At 50.0% G+C, this 17,084-nt stretch overlaps 8 protein-coding genes across 8 annotated transcripts; 2 read left to right on the top strand and 6 right to left on the bottom strand.

Moving 5' to 3' along the window:
• Positions 1-1,662: 1,662 nt before the first annotated feature.
• Positions 1,663-2,815, bottom strand: ARB_01344 (uncharacterized protein; the record flags this gene model as incomplete). Its single annotated transcript, XM_003012339.1, has 3 exons — positions 1,663-2,100; positions 2,163-2,525; positions 2,627-2,815. The coding sequence occupies 3 exons, from the start codon at positions 2,813-2,815 to the stop codon at positions 1,663-1,665; spliced, it is 990 nt and encodes a 329-aa protein (XP_003012385.1).
• A 1,154-nt stretch (positions 2,816-3,969) lies between these two features.
• On the bottom strand, positions 3,970-5,450 carry ARB_01343 (vacuolar H+/Ca2+ exchanger; the record flags this gene model as incomplete). The annotated part of the gene is made up of 3 exons (XM_003012338.1): positions 3,970-4,072; positions 4,148-4,974; positions 5,058-5,450. 3 exons carry the CDS (start codon positions 5,448-5,450, stop codon positions 3,970-3,972), a joined length of 1,323 nt encoding a protein of 440 aa, XP_003012384.1.
• Positions 5,451-6,904: 1,454 nt separating this feature from the next.
• On the bottom strand, positions 6,905-8,128 carry ARB_01342 (uncharacterized protein; the record flags this gene model as incomplete). Its single annotated transcript, XM_003012337.1, has 1 exon — positions 6,905-8,128. The coding sequence occupies one exon, from the start codon at positions 8,126-8,128 to the stop codon at positions 6,905-6,907; it is 1,224 nt and encodes a 407-aa protein (XP_003012383.1).
• A 465-nt stretch (positions 8,129-8,593) lies between these two features.
• On the bottom strand, positions 8,594-9,541 carry ARB_01341 (MFS transporter, putative; the record flags this gene model as incomplete). The annotated part of the gene is made up of 1 exon (XM_003012336.1): positions 8,594-9,541. One exon carries the CDS (start codon positions 9,539-9,541, stop codon positions 8,594-8,596), a length of 948 nt encoding a protein of 315 aa, XP_003012382.1.
• A 79-nt stretch (positions 9,542-9,620) lies between these two features.
• Positions 9,621-10,037, bottom strand: ARB_01340 (uncharacterized protein; the record flags this gene model as incomplete). Its single annotated transcript, XM_003012335.1, has 1 exon — positions 9,621-10,037. One exon carries the CDS (start codon positions 10,035-10,037, stop codon positions 9,621-9,623), a length of 417 nt encoding a protein of 138 aa, XP_003012381.1.
• A 639-nt stretch (positions 10,038-10,676) lies between these two features.
• ARB_01339 (fructosyl amine: oxygen oxidoreductase) lies at positions 10,677-12,050 on the top strand (the record flags this gene model as incomplete). The annotated part of the gene is made up of 1 exon (XM_003012334.1): positions 10,677-12,050. One exon carries the CDS (start codon positions 10,677-10,679, stop codon positions 12,048-12,050), a length of 1,374 nt encoding a protein of 457 aa, XP_003012380.1.
• A 381-nt stretch (positions 12,051-12,431) lies between these two features.
• Positions 12,432-14,896, bottom strand: ARB_01338 (uncharacterized protein; the record flags this gene model as incomplete). The annotated part of the gene is made up of 4 exons (XM_003012333.1): positions 12,432-12,800; positions 12,874-14,466; positions 14,525-14,600; positions 14,685-14,896. The coding sequence occupies 4 exons, from the start codon at positions 14,894-14,896 to the stop codon at positions 12,432-12,434; spliced, it is 2,250 nt and encodes a 749-aa protein (XP_003012379.1).
• A 542-nt stretch (positions 14,897-15,438) lies between these two features.
• On the top strand, positions 15,439-16,257 carry ARB_01337 (uncharacterized protein; the record flags this gene model as incomplete). The annotated part of the gene is made up of 3 exons (XM_003012332.1): positions 15,439-15,965; positions 16,002-16,127; positions 16,185-16,257. The coding sequence occupies 3 exons, from the start codon at positions 15,439-15,441 to the stop codon at positions 16,255-16,257; spliced, it is 726 nt and encodes a 241-aa protein (XP_003012378.1).
• Between the last annotated feature and the right edge of the window lie 827 nt (positions 16,258-17,084).

Raw genomic sequence — 17,084 nt, 5'->3', positions numbered from 1 at the left:
GAAGGGGAAATCCGTGGGTTCCTAGGTCCTTCTAATAGCAGAAGGACTCCGTCATCAACAACCCGGCATCTGGTCGTATAATTTGACAGAATGCCACCAGCCAGGCTACCAGCGGAGTTGGGATGTCCGTACCCTTGCGAGGGCATACGAAGGCCCCGCTCGAATATATGGGGTTGCAAGATTCCTCCCGGGTACCCCTGTGCAATCTCGTTGAACAACTGTATCCCCAGATTATTGGAGGAATGAGGGGAACATACGGTCTAGAGAAGCTAGCTCCTCCTGATCAGGCTTCCTCAACCCAACTCGTTTTGCCCTGGACGGGACATTTTTTTCGCCATGGTATTTTTAGGCTGCATGATGTGACTCGGAAGGTCGCCTGCAGATCCCAAGGCTTGCCCTCTCCCGTAGGCGGTTCGGTGAGCAAACGAGCGTACAGCATTCTCCCTAACGCGACGCCAGTCGCGCCAGTGTAACGTAAAATTTGTTAAGTAAAAGGAATTGGAATTCGGCATAGATCCATCCAAAGTAGCTCCACCAAGCGGGCTGAACCAACTGATAACGCTCACTTGCCGCCTATCGGAATTAGCATGGGGATTAAGCTTGCCCATTTTGCATGCACGCGAGACATTCCTCCATGCATGGCCACCTTGGTTGGGAAATGGCAAGCAATGTCGCAGATACGAGACCTCGTTCACCAGGACTCAACTGCTAGTTAACTAAATAACTAGCTGAAACACAAGCACAAACGACAGCCATCTGTCTGAGTTGAAGGCGTTGGCAAGTCCTCACAATGGAACGAACGGAAACCCCTTGGGCCTGACAAACGTTCTCCCGTCTTGCCTGCAGGTTGCCTTTCTGCCCTCAATATGGAAGGTCAAGAAAAATGCCGAGGATGTGGTCTCAAAGCGTGCCTTGTGCATGAGGGCTAGGGGTCATGCTGGAGAAACAAGTTTTGCCGAGAGCCATCGCCCTTTTTCATGCGAAGAATCGGCCGTCCTAACTTGTTGATGCAGGATGCCGCGAGACCATGCTAAAAAAGAAGCTCAACGCCGCTTGAAATGTGATGTTGCTCTCCCGTTGCTTACCACCATCTGTAAGTCGGCTGGGCCCAGCATAGATACGGCAATGCCTGTTAGCTTTGATCTGCTGGTGGTGGCCAGTTAGGCGAGATATCGGCTTGGCTCATATCTGCCGGAAAGTAAAATAGATAAGCCCCTTCGAAGAGCAAGAAGATGCAGAGGAGTTGAGAATGTTGAAGAAGTGGAAGTGGAAGTTGAGGTCGACGTCGCGATAAAGTCGATGGACCGCAAAATGACCATTTCCACTTTGAGGCAACAATCATATCACCTGACTAGTTAATTGGCCGCCTTAACTATTAACCGGTTTTTGTATACATTCATCGGGCTTAATACATATAAATAATGGTTCCACACATGGAAGATAAAACTAAAAGGAAAAAAAAAAAAAAAAAAAAACAAGCTACTTATACAGGGAACATCGGAAGAAGGAAGGTTGAACAGCGGCTAGAGCATGGTACAAACAATTGAAACCAATTAACCCCGCAGACGGACAGGAAGAGAGAAGTACACTCTGTCCCAGCACCTCTCCGCCCGTGTTCATGTCATCCCGTTTGGGTTAAAGAAAGCACATAGTTACGAGGGCTTATTGCTTCCTACCTCTCCGTTGCTGGGAGGCACGGCGGATATTCGCACGGGAGACAGTTGCCTGTTTGTGGATAGCAGCCCGCTTAAGCCAGACACTGCTCTTTCCCTCCGCAATGGCGATGATTTCATTCGCTATCCGGTGTGAAAGCTGATTGTCACGTCTCTTCTCGGCAGCCTCAAGGATCCAGGTAATGGCTTCTCGGCGGCGTTGGCGCTGAGCAAGTGGGCTTGGGATAGGAAGTGCAGCACCACCACCAGCAATACCCCTGATTTGACGAATTCGAAAAAGAGGTGCAATAGAGTCGACGGCGAGAGTAAGGTATAGAATTGGGTTTAGAGGGAGTTGCGGGGATGGAGGACCCGGGAGGAAAGGCTTTGACGGGTCGATGAGTGGTGCTGGAGCAGTGCGAAGATACTCTAGGATTTTGGCCATGTGCTATTTGAATGACGTTAAGTATTTTGGTTGGAAGAAAGACAGATAGTGAAGGGCCATCCTACCTTCTGAGCAAGAGATAGCTTTCCATGCTTCATTATTAGCTTGGTGAACTGTTCCACTAATGGCTCATACCGGCGGTCAAATCGTTCGTTTGGTGGCAGAGGCAGAGTTGGTGGCTCGTACTTGAAGCCCTCTGGGATTCCTTTCTCGACATCAACAGATTCTCCCCGATTTGAAGCCGCAAGCATGTTTGCAACGGTGGCGGCAGAGGGGTCTGCCGGCGAATTACCCTTCACTTCGCCCTGGTGTAGTCTTGCGGAGGTAGAAAATGATCGCTTAGAACCACTTCCATTCTGACTCGCCGCAGCCTCATCACGTAGGACCTTGGGCATGTTCTTAAGAGCCTCTTTGTCTCGTTTGAGAATCTAATCAAAATCACACAGTTAGCGAACCCCTCGCACAGCAAACAGCATCATCCATGGACGAAGCATAGGATAACACGCAGAATTAAAATGGTATAATATACATCTGCTACCGGTGTCCCTTGCTCCAGCTCTGGCCCACCAACTTCACCACACTTCTTGCCCATGATCTGAGCAGTCGCGGCTGCTTCTTCACTTACATGCGGCAATTGGTCCTGGTTTGGTCCCAATGGCCGCTCACCAACTCCTCCATCGTTTTGTTTCCCACTACTACCAGACGAAGTAGAGCTCATGCGGTAGGAACAAGCTCCTTTCAACGACCTGTGAGGTAATGGGGTATTGCATTTCGACGAACGTAAACTTATATTCCCGAACTTCCGAGTGGTCTGGTGTATGGTATCATGAACTGTAGCGGCGCGAACGAAAGATAGAGCCGATCGAGCGGGAATGACGGGGATTCTGGGAGGCATGTTGGATAAGGTCTCTGTTTGTAGGCCCAAAGAAAAAATTCTGGACTCTGCTTCTAAAGCGTTTTGATAGCGACGACTTTTGAACCTGCAAGTGGATTCAGGACGGTCAGGGCGGGATATGTCCAACAGTCGAGCATATATCCGAATACGCGGTATGTAAGTGTATTGCAACCGCTCGATTTCAATGGATGCGGCTGCTGCTGATTCAACCCGGAGTTGTTCGCCGTCAATTTGAGATTGATATTATTTGAAAAAAGCTTCGAATTCGGGCGATTTGAGAGTCACGTGATGGAAATTACGGGCGCCGCCTGCGTTAAAGTGCATGGAAGAACAACTGGCAGCCTAAAGTAATTGATAAACGTTAGACTTCGAGATGACTGGCAGAATCTGACTGCGATACTCTTATCTCACTGCATTGATGAGTGCAGCAGTGTTCTTCTCTAAATATAAACCAGAGACCCTCATGTCGATAGCCAGTCACGTGGGTGAGAGTTATATTTACACGTGACCATTTGATTATCTAATCACAGCAATATGAATGGACGTCGATGGATCTCAAAATTTAGACTAAATAATCAGGTTGGACGCGAAGGAGAGGGCAATTCGGCTAAGAAGCAGATATAATTGGGTCTCTAGCACGGATGAATTAAACTATGCTGCTTTCTCGGACGCAGAGGAACGGCTGATAGGGGAAAGTTGCAGGCGCCACACCCTGTCAGAAGAGCCGGAAACGCGCGTCCCTTGAGCAACAGTAAGATAGAAGATGTATAAGAGTGAGCCCATTCAGCCCACACGCATCTCCAGAATGCGCAGACGGGGAAGAGTGAAGTGGGAGGCGATGGAAATCAATTACTACTTTCAATGCATAATACAAGAGGTTGGGACTTGGTTATAGATGGAGAAAGAAAGGGACTAAAGAGTGAAGAAAGTACTCTGCTGCTTGGCGGTACAGGATATACAAAGGAGAACGCAGCAGATCAAATGAAGACGGCGAAACGGCTGGCTAGTTGAGAAGCAACGGCGCCAATATCACCTGCGTCGTCAGGGTAGACGTAGAATCCGAGAGCGATGATAACGTACCTGAAGGTAAAACAAGAGGTTAGTATACATTGCTGCTGAATAGAGAGTATGCACGGAGGTGAAATGAAAACTTACATTCCAAGACAGAGGCCACCCTCGAGGTAGTTGGACTTGCCATCCTGAATGAGGATGGTAACGACGAGCCCCGAGATGAAGAAAGCAACGGTCTCAAAGGTCTGGAAGTGGAGGGTCATGTCCTTGTCCATGATCCAGCCGAGGATGACCAAGAAAGGAGTCACAAAGAGGGCGATCTGCAGACTGCTTCCGATGGCGACACCGATGGCCAGGTCCATCTTGTTCTTGCATGCGACTACAACGGCAGTAACGTGCTCGGCAGCATTGCCGACGATAGGGATAAGGATAAGACCGATAAAAGTCCTGCTCATACCGGTAGACTGGACGATGGGTTCGATACTTCCGACGAGGTACTCTGCGCATCCTGAGACCAGGACAGTGACGATGAGAAGCAAGATGGAAGCAGCGTAAGGGTTGAGGATGCGCTCCTCTTCTTCCTCTTCCTCTCTGGTATCACCAGCCTCGACATTGGGGCTCTCGAAGAGGTCAGGGTGAGATCGAAGCTGGAAGAAGAGATACATGATATACACGATGAGAAGAATGATGGCGGTGCCGTGGGAGAGGAAGAGAATGTTCTCCCTGGAATCGGCCTTGGAGGAGGAGAGAGATGCATAGAGAGTAGATGGGATGATCAGGGAGGCCGATGCAACGGTCATCATGGAAGACATGGTGGATGCCGCGGTGCTGTTGAAGGACTGCTCATGGTAGTTGATTCCGCCGAAGAAGAAACAGCATCCCAGGACAAGGAGGATGTTGGAGAGCACGCTGCCCAACATGCTGGACTGGACAATGCGAATTTCATTCTTGGACAGAGCAACGATGCTGACCTGCAACCTCGCCCGTTAGTACACAGTTCAAAGAAAAGACAGGGACGGGGGGGAGAGGGACGATAAGGGAAATCAGGACATACGATGAGCTCGACGGCATTTCCAAAGGTGGCATTGAGCAGCCCACCGAGCGTCTCTCCCAGGGTGGAGGCCAGCTCCTCCGTCGCAAAGCTGAGGAGAGAGGCCAGGGGCATGATCGCAATGAAATTGAGCACGAAGGTGGCCGTGGCAGACCATTTCAGGAAGCCTGAGAGCAGGCCGAGGGGCACGAAGACGAGCAGGATGTTGATATAGTTGCTGGCGAGAGTGGCATAGGTCAAGTGGCCTGCCTCGCAGGGGATCCAGACCCAGAACCGGTCGTCGCGGCGGGACCAGCGCTGGCTGCCGCCGCCATGACGGCCGCTGTCTCCGTTGAGCAGGCCAGTCCGCTCGTTGGAGTGGCCGTTGGTGAAGCCAGCGTCGGCGTCGTTGGGCATTGCGCCTGAGGAGCTGCGGTAGGTCGAGAAGGACGACCCGACCCGATGGAACTGCGCTTTTATAGTGGTTGGAGCTAGCTTTGGGGTCAGCCTCAGTCGAGCCTCAATATATATAGAGAGAGAGCACAGCGGACTAAGCGATGGAAGAGACAGCGATGGTCAAGACGTCGAGGAAGAAGAGCAGGACGATGAATCAAGAGGTGAAAGAGGAGGGAGAAGCGGAAGGGTGGGAGGGAGAGAAAAAGGGACGGAGCAAAGGGCGAAACGTACCCATCCCGTCCCCAAGGCAAAAAAGCAGAGCAAAAAGACGTCAGACGGAGCCTTAGTTCGACAGGAGACGCTGATGAATAATCGAGACAAGCAACGAGCCAGCAAGTGGAATTGCGGTTGAACCAAGGGTCGGAGGGCCAGCGGGTCGCCGGTATCAACCCTGGAGCGGAGAGATGCTGGCGATGGCCTGGCGACGGTGCTGGCTGCTGCTGGTGATGATGGAAGTGGTCAAGACGTCGCTAACTGACTGGCTCGTTATCCCCCAGTAGTTCCTCTTGGACGGCCCGACTGTGATCTCGATCGTGGCAGTGCAACTTGGCAGGCTAGAGGACGTGGGTACAGCGCAGGAGGAACTATTTGCACATAGGAGGAATGAGGAGAGCACGGGAGTCTCTTTAAGTAAAAGAGAAACAGCCAACAGAGAGCAGGCAGCTTGGGACAGTGAACTGCAGTCAGTTAATATCAACCAGCTGTGGCGCTGCTGGCGACCCGCAGCGGCAGAGAAGAGACAGCGACAGACAGAGACGGCGCAAGGAAGAGGAAGACCTGTCGCATGCTTGGTCGAACGGGACAGACCTGGGCAGGCAGCTTTGCTAGCTTCATTCGACCCCAGGAGACCCAGAGCATGGACAAGGGCCTGGGACATGGCTCGCCACAGGCTGGCTACTACTTACTACGGAGTCCTGCTACAGAGGGTATGGAGTGTCGAGTGTCCGCCCCTTTGCTTTTTCTCTGCTCTGTATCTGATACGAGCTCTGATGATCCTGGCTGGCTGTGACTGGCCGGCTGCGAAGCGATCGTAGCAGAGCAGCGATGAGCAGCATGGCAGGTAAAGAAAGAAGCAAGCAGGAGCCCAGCTCGAGCCCAGCAGGAGCCCTGATGCATGCGAGTGGCGACACGTTCGGTTTCTTCAGCCACAGAGATGCGCATGGACAGGCTTCGTTAGTCGAGCATTAAAGCTGGTGCGCTAGCTGGTTTACATGCATGGCGACGGGGTAGACGGGAAGTGTGGAAGTCCACTCTGGTAATGATGATATCATAGCTATGGAGCTGGCTCAAAGTTAAGCACCCAGGGGTAGCTGTCGAGCTCTGGTGAGTTACCAGGAAAGCTAGTTAGCTATATCACAACAGACATTCACCCATAGAGCTCACTCCCGTTGTCTGGGTTCTTATGGTTCATTTCCCTAAAACTTTTCGATCATCTCGTCCACACACTCGGTCGCCTCCTCCTCACTCTCACTGTCCTCGGCCATCTCAGCTTGGGGGTCAATGGCGACCAGCACGTTCACGGCCTCCTCCTCCGTGTCGTCCGTGGGCCTGGAGTGCGCCATGATTTTCGTTCTGAAGGTCTGCGAGACACCAAACTCATCAAACTGCTCGACAATGCCTCCCAACACCGTGTCCCTGATATAGGGGCCACTGTGCACTCTCCCCTCGTCCGTCCAGGAGTCCTCTAAGCCCGATTCATCGAGCATGGCACCATATTCCGCGTCTCGGCGTGCCTGAAGCAGCATCGCACATAGGTAGTGGAAAAACAAAAACTTGCCATTGGGGCGCACCACATCTTGAAAGGGTATACTTCTATTATGAAGTTCACTATAGCGCAATCCGCAGTCCGTGATCTCGTTCCAGAGGCCCTTTCCGTCAACTATCACGAGTTTCCAGGTCCATGGATCACCGTTGTCGCTCCACCTATGGTTGGTGGGTGCTAACGTGACTCGATACTGATTGAACTGCTCAGCCAGGTTTGGTGGCAGCAGGAGGCCATTAGCAACAGTGTATAGTTGCCCCCTTGCTTCTGGCCCAAAAATGAAGGTCATCCACTGCTGACCCAGCGAGTGCGGGAAGATTTCCACCGCTCTCAGGTCGGTGGGTGGGACCTGTCTATCCCTTATTGTACACCAGCACCAGCTTGTCGATCGTCCCATGACCGTGGCTTTACCGTAGGCCACCCTGATATCCGTCACAAACGACCGGCGTGGGCATTTTGGTTCATTCCTGGTGTTTACTACCCGCTCAATGAAAAGTCTTTGTGCGATGGGGCTGATGTCCGGTTCTAGAGATGGTGACATCCGTTCCCTCGCTCTGTGTGTTAGTTGTCTCTTATCGATCATCTGAAGCAGCGCATCTAGACGCTCCTTGTGATAAACGAATGCGCTGTCGCTCTGTCTATAAGCATGCTGACCCCCCTGGGGGTAGTGATGAAGGGTTAGTAATCTTTCCCTTAGGTTCCATGCCTGTTCAGACAGATCTGCTGATTTTTCCAGCACATCCCTCAGCAGCTTCCAGTACTTGTCAGAGCCATACTCGGCCTCTCTGCGTGCTGCTCGTACTGCTTCCAAAGACGCTCTTCTGCTCAACACGAGACCTTTCTCCTCCGTGAGATCCTGAGTACGCTCTGCGTCCATGTCTTTTATATAGAAGACCGCCAATGTATATGAAGAATGTTGATGTTGATATAGACGTAGGTGTTGATATAAGTAGATGTTGTAGATGTTGATTCAGGTAAATCATTTCCTAATTAGGCAATAATGGAGATGCATGGAAGTGGAGTCCGAGAAGAAGGAAGGATGGTTGGTCTAGACGCATTTTATACCGCGGCTTTGAAGAATTCTCATTGGTCCAATATTATGTAAGGTAACGCGTCATCCAGTCACTGTCGTCATAATTTCAGGAACAGACCAATGAAAATGGAATATATGCAGTAAGCAACCTTAATTTCCCCACAATCCAATAGAATCGCCGCGACACTCGAGACGCCAAAGTCGTTGACGTCGTTGATCCTGATAGAAGAATCATATTTTTGCGAAGCACGTACGGAGTATTTACAAAGTATCTCGCTTGAAATGTACACCCACCAGGCAAGGCGCAAGTTAGTCGACGCGGCCTCTTTCGGCAAGCCATTTTTGCCATTTCGGAGCAGCTCGACGACGCCATGACTTTCCATACATGACCGCGGGGATCGCGGCGGCCATGGACGTTAGCACGCAGAACCCATAAAACACAAACGCATATCCAAACCCCGTCGTATCGACAACCTGCTGCACCGTGAAGGAGAGTGGGAAGTTAATCACAGATGAACATATCGAGAGAACCACTACTAACTCCCCAGATATTCCCGGAAAACACTCCATAGCATAGGCTGTGGCTACAGAGCAGGCAGATACCTGGTGCGCAATCATGCAGCCCAAGCCTATTGCAATAGTGATCCAATGCATGCCAAAATGCGCTCCCCATCCATAAAGCATGTAGCCGATAGCAGCGTAGACGAAGGAAGCGCATAATGCCCACAGGCACATTTCCGTTTCCTTGATACCGTTGTTGCGGCGTGCAAGGCGCATGACGATAAAGTCACTGGACATACCTGTTGCCCACCCAACAATGTTACCCGCCAGAGTGGCCAGGTAGATAAGGCCCGTGGAGGTGGTGGACCAGTTATACGGTGGTTCGGAGGTGATGCGGGAAATGGTGCCGAACGAGACGATGCCTGCCGTGCAGCCAAAGGCAAATATGACCCCTGCAATGACGATGTTGGGAAAGAGGAAGAGCATGAACGGGCGTCTGAAGTATTGCCAGTACGTCGTCTTGTCTTGTGGGAAATGGACCCATGGCTTCAGGCGTTGGCGGTAAGTCCGTTTGGGGAAATGGTAGGACACTTCCGAGGTGCTATCGACCTCGTGCAGGGATGCTGTCGTGTCAATATCCTTCTTGTGGGAGGTGTCTGTGTCTGGGTAATTTTGGTCCTGTTCGAACAAAAAGCGTGGGAAGAGCGTCTCTTCAAAGGTGGTGAATAGCAAAATCAGGACGACAGCGAAGATCATGGAACAGGTCCATTGGGTCCATCTCCACCCTGGTCCATCTGAGATGATACCTCCGGTGATGGGCCCTGGTTAACCTTTGTCAGTCAGTCATCAGGCTGATTGTCCACGGAGAGGTGAAAGAAACAATACCCAGAATAGAGCCGAGCTGCTGGCCAAAGAGATAAAAGGATAAAGTCCTCCCTCTTTGATGGGCAAAGAACATGTCGAAAACACTCAGTTGGATGACTGCCTGGTATGCAGCAACTCCAAACCCGTTGATGGCCAGGTTAGTCATCCACTGAGCCGTTCCGTGAACATAGCCTAGCCAGACAGCCGTCAACATGCATATGGTTGTCGTGATTAGAAAGACTGGGCGACGGCCGAGTTTCATCCCAATTGGCACCCAGAAGATATTGACCAGCCCAAGAAGCAGGTAGTTTAGTGCTGAACCGCCGTTCATATTTTCAAGGGATATCTCAGCTTCTCGCGAGACGGTTGTCCATGCTGCTCCGAGCATGTTCTCTCCATATGAGAATGTGCATGCATATAGACCTATTAATATGACGTTGATAAGAAGTTCGGTGTATAAGGGGTGTTGAGCAATGCAACATACAAAGCAGAAACAGTTGCCATGATTTCTTTGACATTGGCCACATTAACGGATCACTGCCTTCGGTCGTTGGCTTGGGAATCAAGATGATCTCAGCCTGAGCATGGCCATTCAGTTGTTCCCCCTCGACTGTGTTATTTGCATTAGATTAATGTGACTAGTGACCATACATGCATAGAGGACTTGCCGTTAAAAAGCCGCTCGGTCCCAGGAACATCTAAATCGTGATCGTAGGCCATCATCGATATCTTATGTCAATATAATCTTCAAGTAACTAACAACTACTTCTCGCCAGCGGAGTTCTGCCAGACTGCTACCGCGGAATATTTATCTGACACCTCATCTTCCCCGGATAATAGAAACCAATTACCCCCACGCCCTTCCCCGCAATCGCATGGATTTCTACCCAGGTGCATGCAGCCCAGTCATTAAACTCGTTGGATACCCAGTTATGCCAGCAATGAACTAGATATACCATAAATATCTACAAGAGACATCTGTACTGCACTTTAGAGGCATATGATTGATTAATAATTTCAATCTGCAATGTCTCAACTTTCAAAAGACTCCCACATCGTCATTATCGGGGCTGGAACCTGGGGCATCAGCACCGCCCTCCATCTTGTCCGCAGAGGCTACACAAATATCAAAGTCTTAGATAAATACCCACTTCCATCTCCTATATCTGCTGGAAATGATGTGAACAAATTCCTTGAGCTTGACTCCTCCCCTGCTGAAGACTATGTCTCGAAGGCCATCGCACAGGCAACGGTGAGCGGATGGAAAAATGATCCTGTCTTCCAGCCTTATTACCATGACACCGGAGCTATTATCGCAGCTACTTCGGAGGCTGCAAGAGAAGACATTTCCTCCGGCGGTGGAATGACATCTGCTAATGGCTGGATACCACGCTCTACGGGACAGGAGTTCCGTGAAACGATGCCCCAGGGTGTATTGACGGGGGACTTTCCAAGTTGGAAGGGCTGGTGGAAGAAGGATGGGGCTGGGTGGGTGGCTGCGCGCAAGAGCATGGAGAGTGCCGCTAGGGAGGCTGCTAGACTGGGAGTTACGTTCATTTCTGGGCCTGCTGGTGATGCAAGAGAGCTCGTCTATGCAGATGGCAAAGCTGTCAGGGGAGTGCGTACGGAAGATGGTCACGTCCATCTCGGAGCAAAGATGATTCTGTGTGCCGGAGCCGCCGCTGAGAATCTCCTCGATATGAAGCACCAGTTGAGACCTACCGCTTGGACCCTGGCACATATCAAAATGACGCCCGAGGAGGCCCAACTCTACAAAGATTTACCTGTTCTTTTCAATGTCGAACGAGGATTCTTCATGGAGCCGGATGAAGATAAACATGAGCTAAAGATATGTGACGAGCACCCTGGATACTGCAACTGGGTCACGGAAGCAGGAAAACTCAAGAGCAGGCCATTTGCAAGGCAGCAGATTCCACTGGAGTCTGAGCAGCGAGTGCGTCAGTTCTTGAAGGAAACGATGCCACATTTAGCCAGCAGACCGCTGAGTTTTGCACGAATATGCTGGTGTATGTTTCTCTTTACCGTTTGCCTTACTACAGTTAAGTTATTAACCACTTTCCTAGGTGCCGATACCCCGGATCGTAAATTCCTCATCAGCACCCATCCTGAGCATCGAGATTTGGTGCTGGGCCTGGGTGGTTCTGGCCATGGATTTGCACATATACCGTCCATTGGCTCCTTCATTGTAGACGTCATGGAGTCAAAGTTAGACCCCAGACTGGCGAAGGCTTTCCGATGGAGACCCGAGACTGCAGTAGGACGGGACTGGGGCGCATTGCAGGGCCGGTATGGGCCAAAGGGGAGCAATCGTGTGATGAACTTCCAGGATATTAGTGAGAACGAGTGGACAAACATTGGGTTTGACCAGGTGAAGTTATAGGTAAGTATCATCGGTGATTATGATAGACCTTTGTTTTGAGAAAGACTCTAAAATACCAGGAAATTCTGTGGTTTTCATACGTGGTCTATTAACGCAATTTCATTCATACTAACGCCGTTTTGGTTCGTTATGATGGGGGATATAAGAACCTGCTCAAGGAAGAAAGTGGGCTAGCCAGGTATATAAGTATGATATGATAGCAACTGGGAAAAGAAGAAACAGAAAAGAACACCCCTAGTATCAAAAAAGAGCAGAAAGAACAGAAGAACGGGATAATCAAGCATCAGTCGAACCCTGGAGTCCAAAGAATATTACAACAAGAATAATATTATCTGTTAAATCGAATGAAGGACAATACGAAGAGAGCCCTCTCGCATTCGTTTAATCGACTTTTCCGTTGCTTGGGCCAGACCCAACGGAGCTAAAGAGCCCTTTCTCCTTTCCGTCTAGGTGGAAGAAGCCCATGGAAGAGCCTCCGAGTTTTCCGGTCACGGTTCTTGTTCGGCGGATTTGACGCTTAGCCCACAGAGAAGCGATGGCAATGGTGACAATGCACAATGCAAGAGTGATGAAAGGATGTGAGCTGACAAAGGTACGAGTGGTGAAAAAGATGTGCTCAAAGAAGCCAACAGTGGACTTCGACTTGAGCTTCGGAGAAGAAGCGGCAATGTGAGTGAGTGTTTCGAGGATAGAAGTACGGCTGGGCATGATATCAACGCCGTTTGGAGACGAGTCCCAGTAGCGACGATTCTATTAGGTTTAAGGTTAGTAATGGAACATTGTAGGCCATTAATGCATGTAATCTTGGCTGTCTAGCACTCACCGATTCGTCGTGGATAATAACCCTGTCTCCGTTCTTCACATCGACGCCGAAGGTAGTTTTGACCCATCGATCCCAGAAAATTCCATCAACCCAAGCGAACCCGACTTGTTTCTTATCATCCTCACGGATAGTGATGCGCATGCTCTTCGCAGCTCGGAGGGCGCGCTGGTCATTACGATCATCGGCTTCTTCAATCCGGAGGTCTTTAGCATCTCGTAGTTCCTGACGCTCTAGCTGGAATAGCTTGGTCTGTTTTTCCATCCATTCCAATGCTGCGTTCTTGAGCTCACGTTTGTTTTGGACGAAGTCTTCGTTATGCTGTCTGTTGAGGATTCCGAGAACAACATATTTACCATCCATGACATCGCGGGCATTCGTAGCTGTCAATTCGGGCACGATAGGGAGCCAAACACTCTGCATCCAAGACAGAACAGCGCGGAAGTCTCTCATATCTCTTGGGGCCAAAGCGGTATAATATTTGGCAGTTCCATCCCTGGCCACGAGGAGACGGGGCCATGTAGAGATTCTGAATCGCTCAGCAAGCTCCTTGCTATCAGTCTTCACCAGTCGGGCACGTCCTACTAAGCTGAGGGTGAGTCTATCAAGAGCAGCAAAGTCTTCGGAGGTTGTGGCATGGTCGAAGAAATAGAGGAAGATGACCTCCTCAGTTTCTTCCATCTTCTTGAAAGCTTCTGCGTCGACGTATTGGACACCGAGGCCGACTACATCGGTTGCCTTGTTGGCGTAATTAACCAGGTCACCCAGCCCACGTAGGCCTTCATATTGGACTTTCTCGCCTCCACGGAAGAAATGCATTGTGGGGTATGAGGAAATTCGAGCTTCTTTGCATAGACGTCGCTCCGCTTCACAATTAACCTCGCCAACGTTTAGCTTCCCCTTCATGTCTTTAGCCATTTGCTGCCACACAGGAGCAAGTGCCTGGCAGTGGCTACACCAAGGAGCATAGAACTTGATAAACCATGGATCTTGAGTGGTAGTGACAAGTTTTAGGAATGATTCTGCAGTCAAAGAAACAGATGATCCTGAGAGATTATACTTCTTCTCCTTGACCTCCTTCTTGGGGGTGGGGACCTGAACAGGAGTCTTATCGCCCTTTGGATTCTTGGAGTCCTTAGGATCTTTGGAGGTTTTTGTGTCTTTTGAGCCCTTCGAATCATCTGATCCCTTTGAAGCGTCCTTGCTATTGCCCTTAGTTGGCTTTTCGGGTTCAGAGTTCCCCTCTGCCTTGTCTTTATCCGGTAGGATCATCTGTCCCTCCTTATCGCCCGGCTTGGGGAGGTTTACCCCTCCAGGAGGCCTAGAACCTGGTTTGATCATTTCCAATTTCTCTTCGATGAAAGTGCTAAGTTCTTGCATCCCTTTATTTTCCTTCGAGAATGTGTCGAATGGTTTTCCTTTATGGTAGAGAACAAATCTCGGGTAACCGACGATACCAAGCTCCTTACATTTATCGGCGTATGCGGCACAGTTCAAGGATGCGAAGTGAAATCCATAGTAACCATGGAAGGAGTTCAATGACTTTTCGTTATCGGCTGCTTTCTTCGCGGTAGTTGATAATAATGGGTTGGAGGTCTGGGGCCAGGGGTTAGTTCCATGCAAGAGGGAGAGGAGGCAAGGCGAGAAGGAACACCAACATAATAAAATTCATATAGCGTTTGCCAGATTGGCGCAACAGCTTTGCAGTGCCCGCAATCGGGATGATAATGCTTTACAAACCTATAACGAGGACAGGCACTGGTTAGCTGGCACAGTCTGACGAGAGTGTAAGTTTGCTTTAGAGCGAAACGCACCAGTAATCCTCTTTTATGCTTTCCTCAAAATCTGGTCCCCGAAGTTCCTTCATAGGGGGCACGGTGACTCCATTGAAAATAGTTGACATTGGATCGGGGCCTAGGGGTTTCTCGGCCTCATCTCTCCTTCCTACCGCCTGCTCACTTGGTAGACCGTAAACGGGGGATATGGATGCCGCAAGAACGGACAGGAAGAATAGTGAGCGTCTCATTGTGATGAATTAATAGGGCCACACAGGCCAATACCGGCGATATCTTCCAAATTTGGCTTGAAAGGCACAAGGCCTGGGTAGGAGATCTCGAGGCTCCAACACACGACTCGTTTCTTTTGCGGTAGAAGAGGTTAGACGGCGAGTTGAAATCTGCCCCCGGGGCACTTGATATTTGCAAGCTGGAAAGGGTCGTCGTTGTGTTTCGTGCCCGCTGAGCTGCCTTGTTCTCCTGGACACCCACGGCGTTTTGTGGGCGAAGAATCTGCGCTGTTGACTCTCGTCCGCGTCAACGTCAGCTTGTCTCTTGTTCTTCTTTTCTTCCCCTGATGATTTCCCTAGCCTGCGTCGAGAGAAGATGACATAAGCGGTTTCCGGCAGGCTAGTTCTTCCGCTTCCGACATGCTCGAGTTGGCAAGTCCACGCGGGCGAAACGACTTGCGTAGAAAGGTCAGCGACGACGGCGAAAGGACGCTTCTATCTATTGCATCGCTCGACGCAGCAATTGAATCACGGCGCTTGCAGGAATCGCTCTTTAGCACATCATGAGGGCGACTCTACGACTTTTGGCTAATGTCAAGCCAGCAAGATATCTGGAACCCTTCACGCCGACCGGTCTTACTGGCCTTTCAACCCACCCTAGTCCTCGACCAACGCTCATCTACCTCTATACCACAACTCTCCAGAAACTGAAGGCGATCCCGGAATCATCTGTATATCGCAAATCGACAGAGGCCCTTACAAAGCACCGATTGGATGTTGTACAGTCTACGAAACCACCGGGGTTCGACGCCTGGCTGCAACGAGTAAGAGCTCTTGTTGCTGAGAACCCAGACAAATACAAGGCTGCTCTACGGGATGATGGTACATACGCTGCATTCCAGCTTGAAGAGGAGAATATTGCCAAGGAAGACGAGCTTTGGGGCGGAGATACCTCTAAAGTGCAGCAGGAGGGAGCATACCTTAGTGAAGAAGAGATGGAGGAGCGTATAAAGGAATCAGAAGCAGAAGCTGCCCGCCGGGAGACTCCCACTATCCATTGGGAGGCAGAGCCAGCTCTGGAGGCTGCACAGTACGTTTAGTCCCACTTACCTAGGTCTTGCACTAGTGCTAACGAAATTCACATTAGGATTTCCGAGATTGAAAACAAGATTGGTGGTGGATTGATAGAGGAAGTGATCCAGGTTGCCGAGGGAGAACTTAGACTTGTTGATGAGATGGTCAAGAGCAAAGTGTAAGTTCTCAAACTGTGCCACATATGTCCACCTACATTTGCTGACCTTTACCATAGCTGGGAGGAACTCGTGGAAAAGCCCAAGCCTGGCCAGTGGACTTACTTTGAACGAACTGAATCCAGCTCATGATCATTTATAGATGCTGCGATTCCACGGTACCACAATGGAGGAGGCTCATGTTGCCTTTAATAACCTGGACTCTGGGATTTATTTGTGCGCCGTGATATTTTCCTTGCTTGTATACTATACCAACTGTGATACTGTGACGCTTGTTTGCGCACATATTAAAACAATACAATAGACGCCTTCCCATCCAGTCTCCAACAGTATCTTCATACTATGTATATATTGTCTAGTGATATGAAATTTGTCGCTGGTAATATTTGTAGTTGCTCTACTTTTCTTGAAACGTAACGTATATGTGACTCCGGATAGAAGTGGAAAATCCAAGGGAATAGACACAGGGCGCCCCTTGAGTAAAGTAGTTAACATATATCAACTGGAAAAGTATCTCTTCTTGCGCGGAGTTTGAATATTTTGATAAAATAGCCAGAAGTTCTTGGGGCAAAGCGCCTGTCGACGCTAGCCCGATTAGGACAGCTGGTGGAAACACTGCCGTTTAATATTAGACACGCCTCTCGATAGCGATTATGTGGACAAGTTGCTTCACTGGCCAGGTGAACGCGAGCCACCAATTGATCACTTCTTGTCTGCGCTGAATATAGGGGAATACCGGGTTCTCTTAACGGTCTTTTTCTTGTATTAATCAGTTATTCGTTAAGAGCTACCAGTCTAGCGGCCCTGAGCCGCCATCCCCCCCGTTCACCCACCAACATGCGGTTCGACGTCAAAGTAATACTCTCTCTCTCTTCATTATTATGCCACTTCGCTTGAGGGATCAAGGTCCTTGCTGACATCTGTTAATAGCGACAACTCTTTGCTCGCTCTGAGCGAGT

This window comes from Trichophyton benhamiae (assembly GCF_000151125.1).
Source record: "Trichophyton benhamiae CBS 112371 chromosome Unknown Abenha-G-c-208f01.r1, whole genome shotgun sequence".
Lineage (NCBI taxonomy): Eukaryota > Fungi > Ascomycota > Eurotiomycetes > Onygenales > Arthrodermataceae > Trichophyton > Trichophyton benhamiae.
The sequence above is the reverse complement of the archived record's forward strand: the minus strand, read 5'-3'. Positions and strand labels throughout refer to the sequence as shown.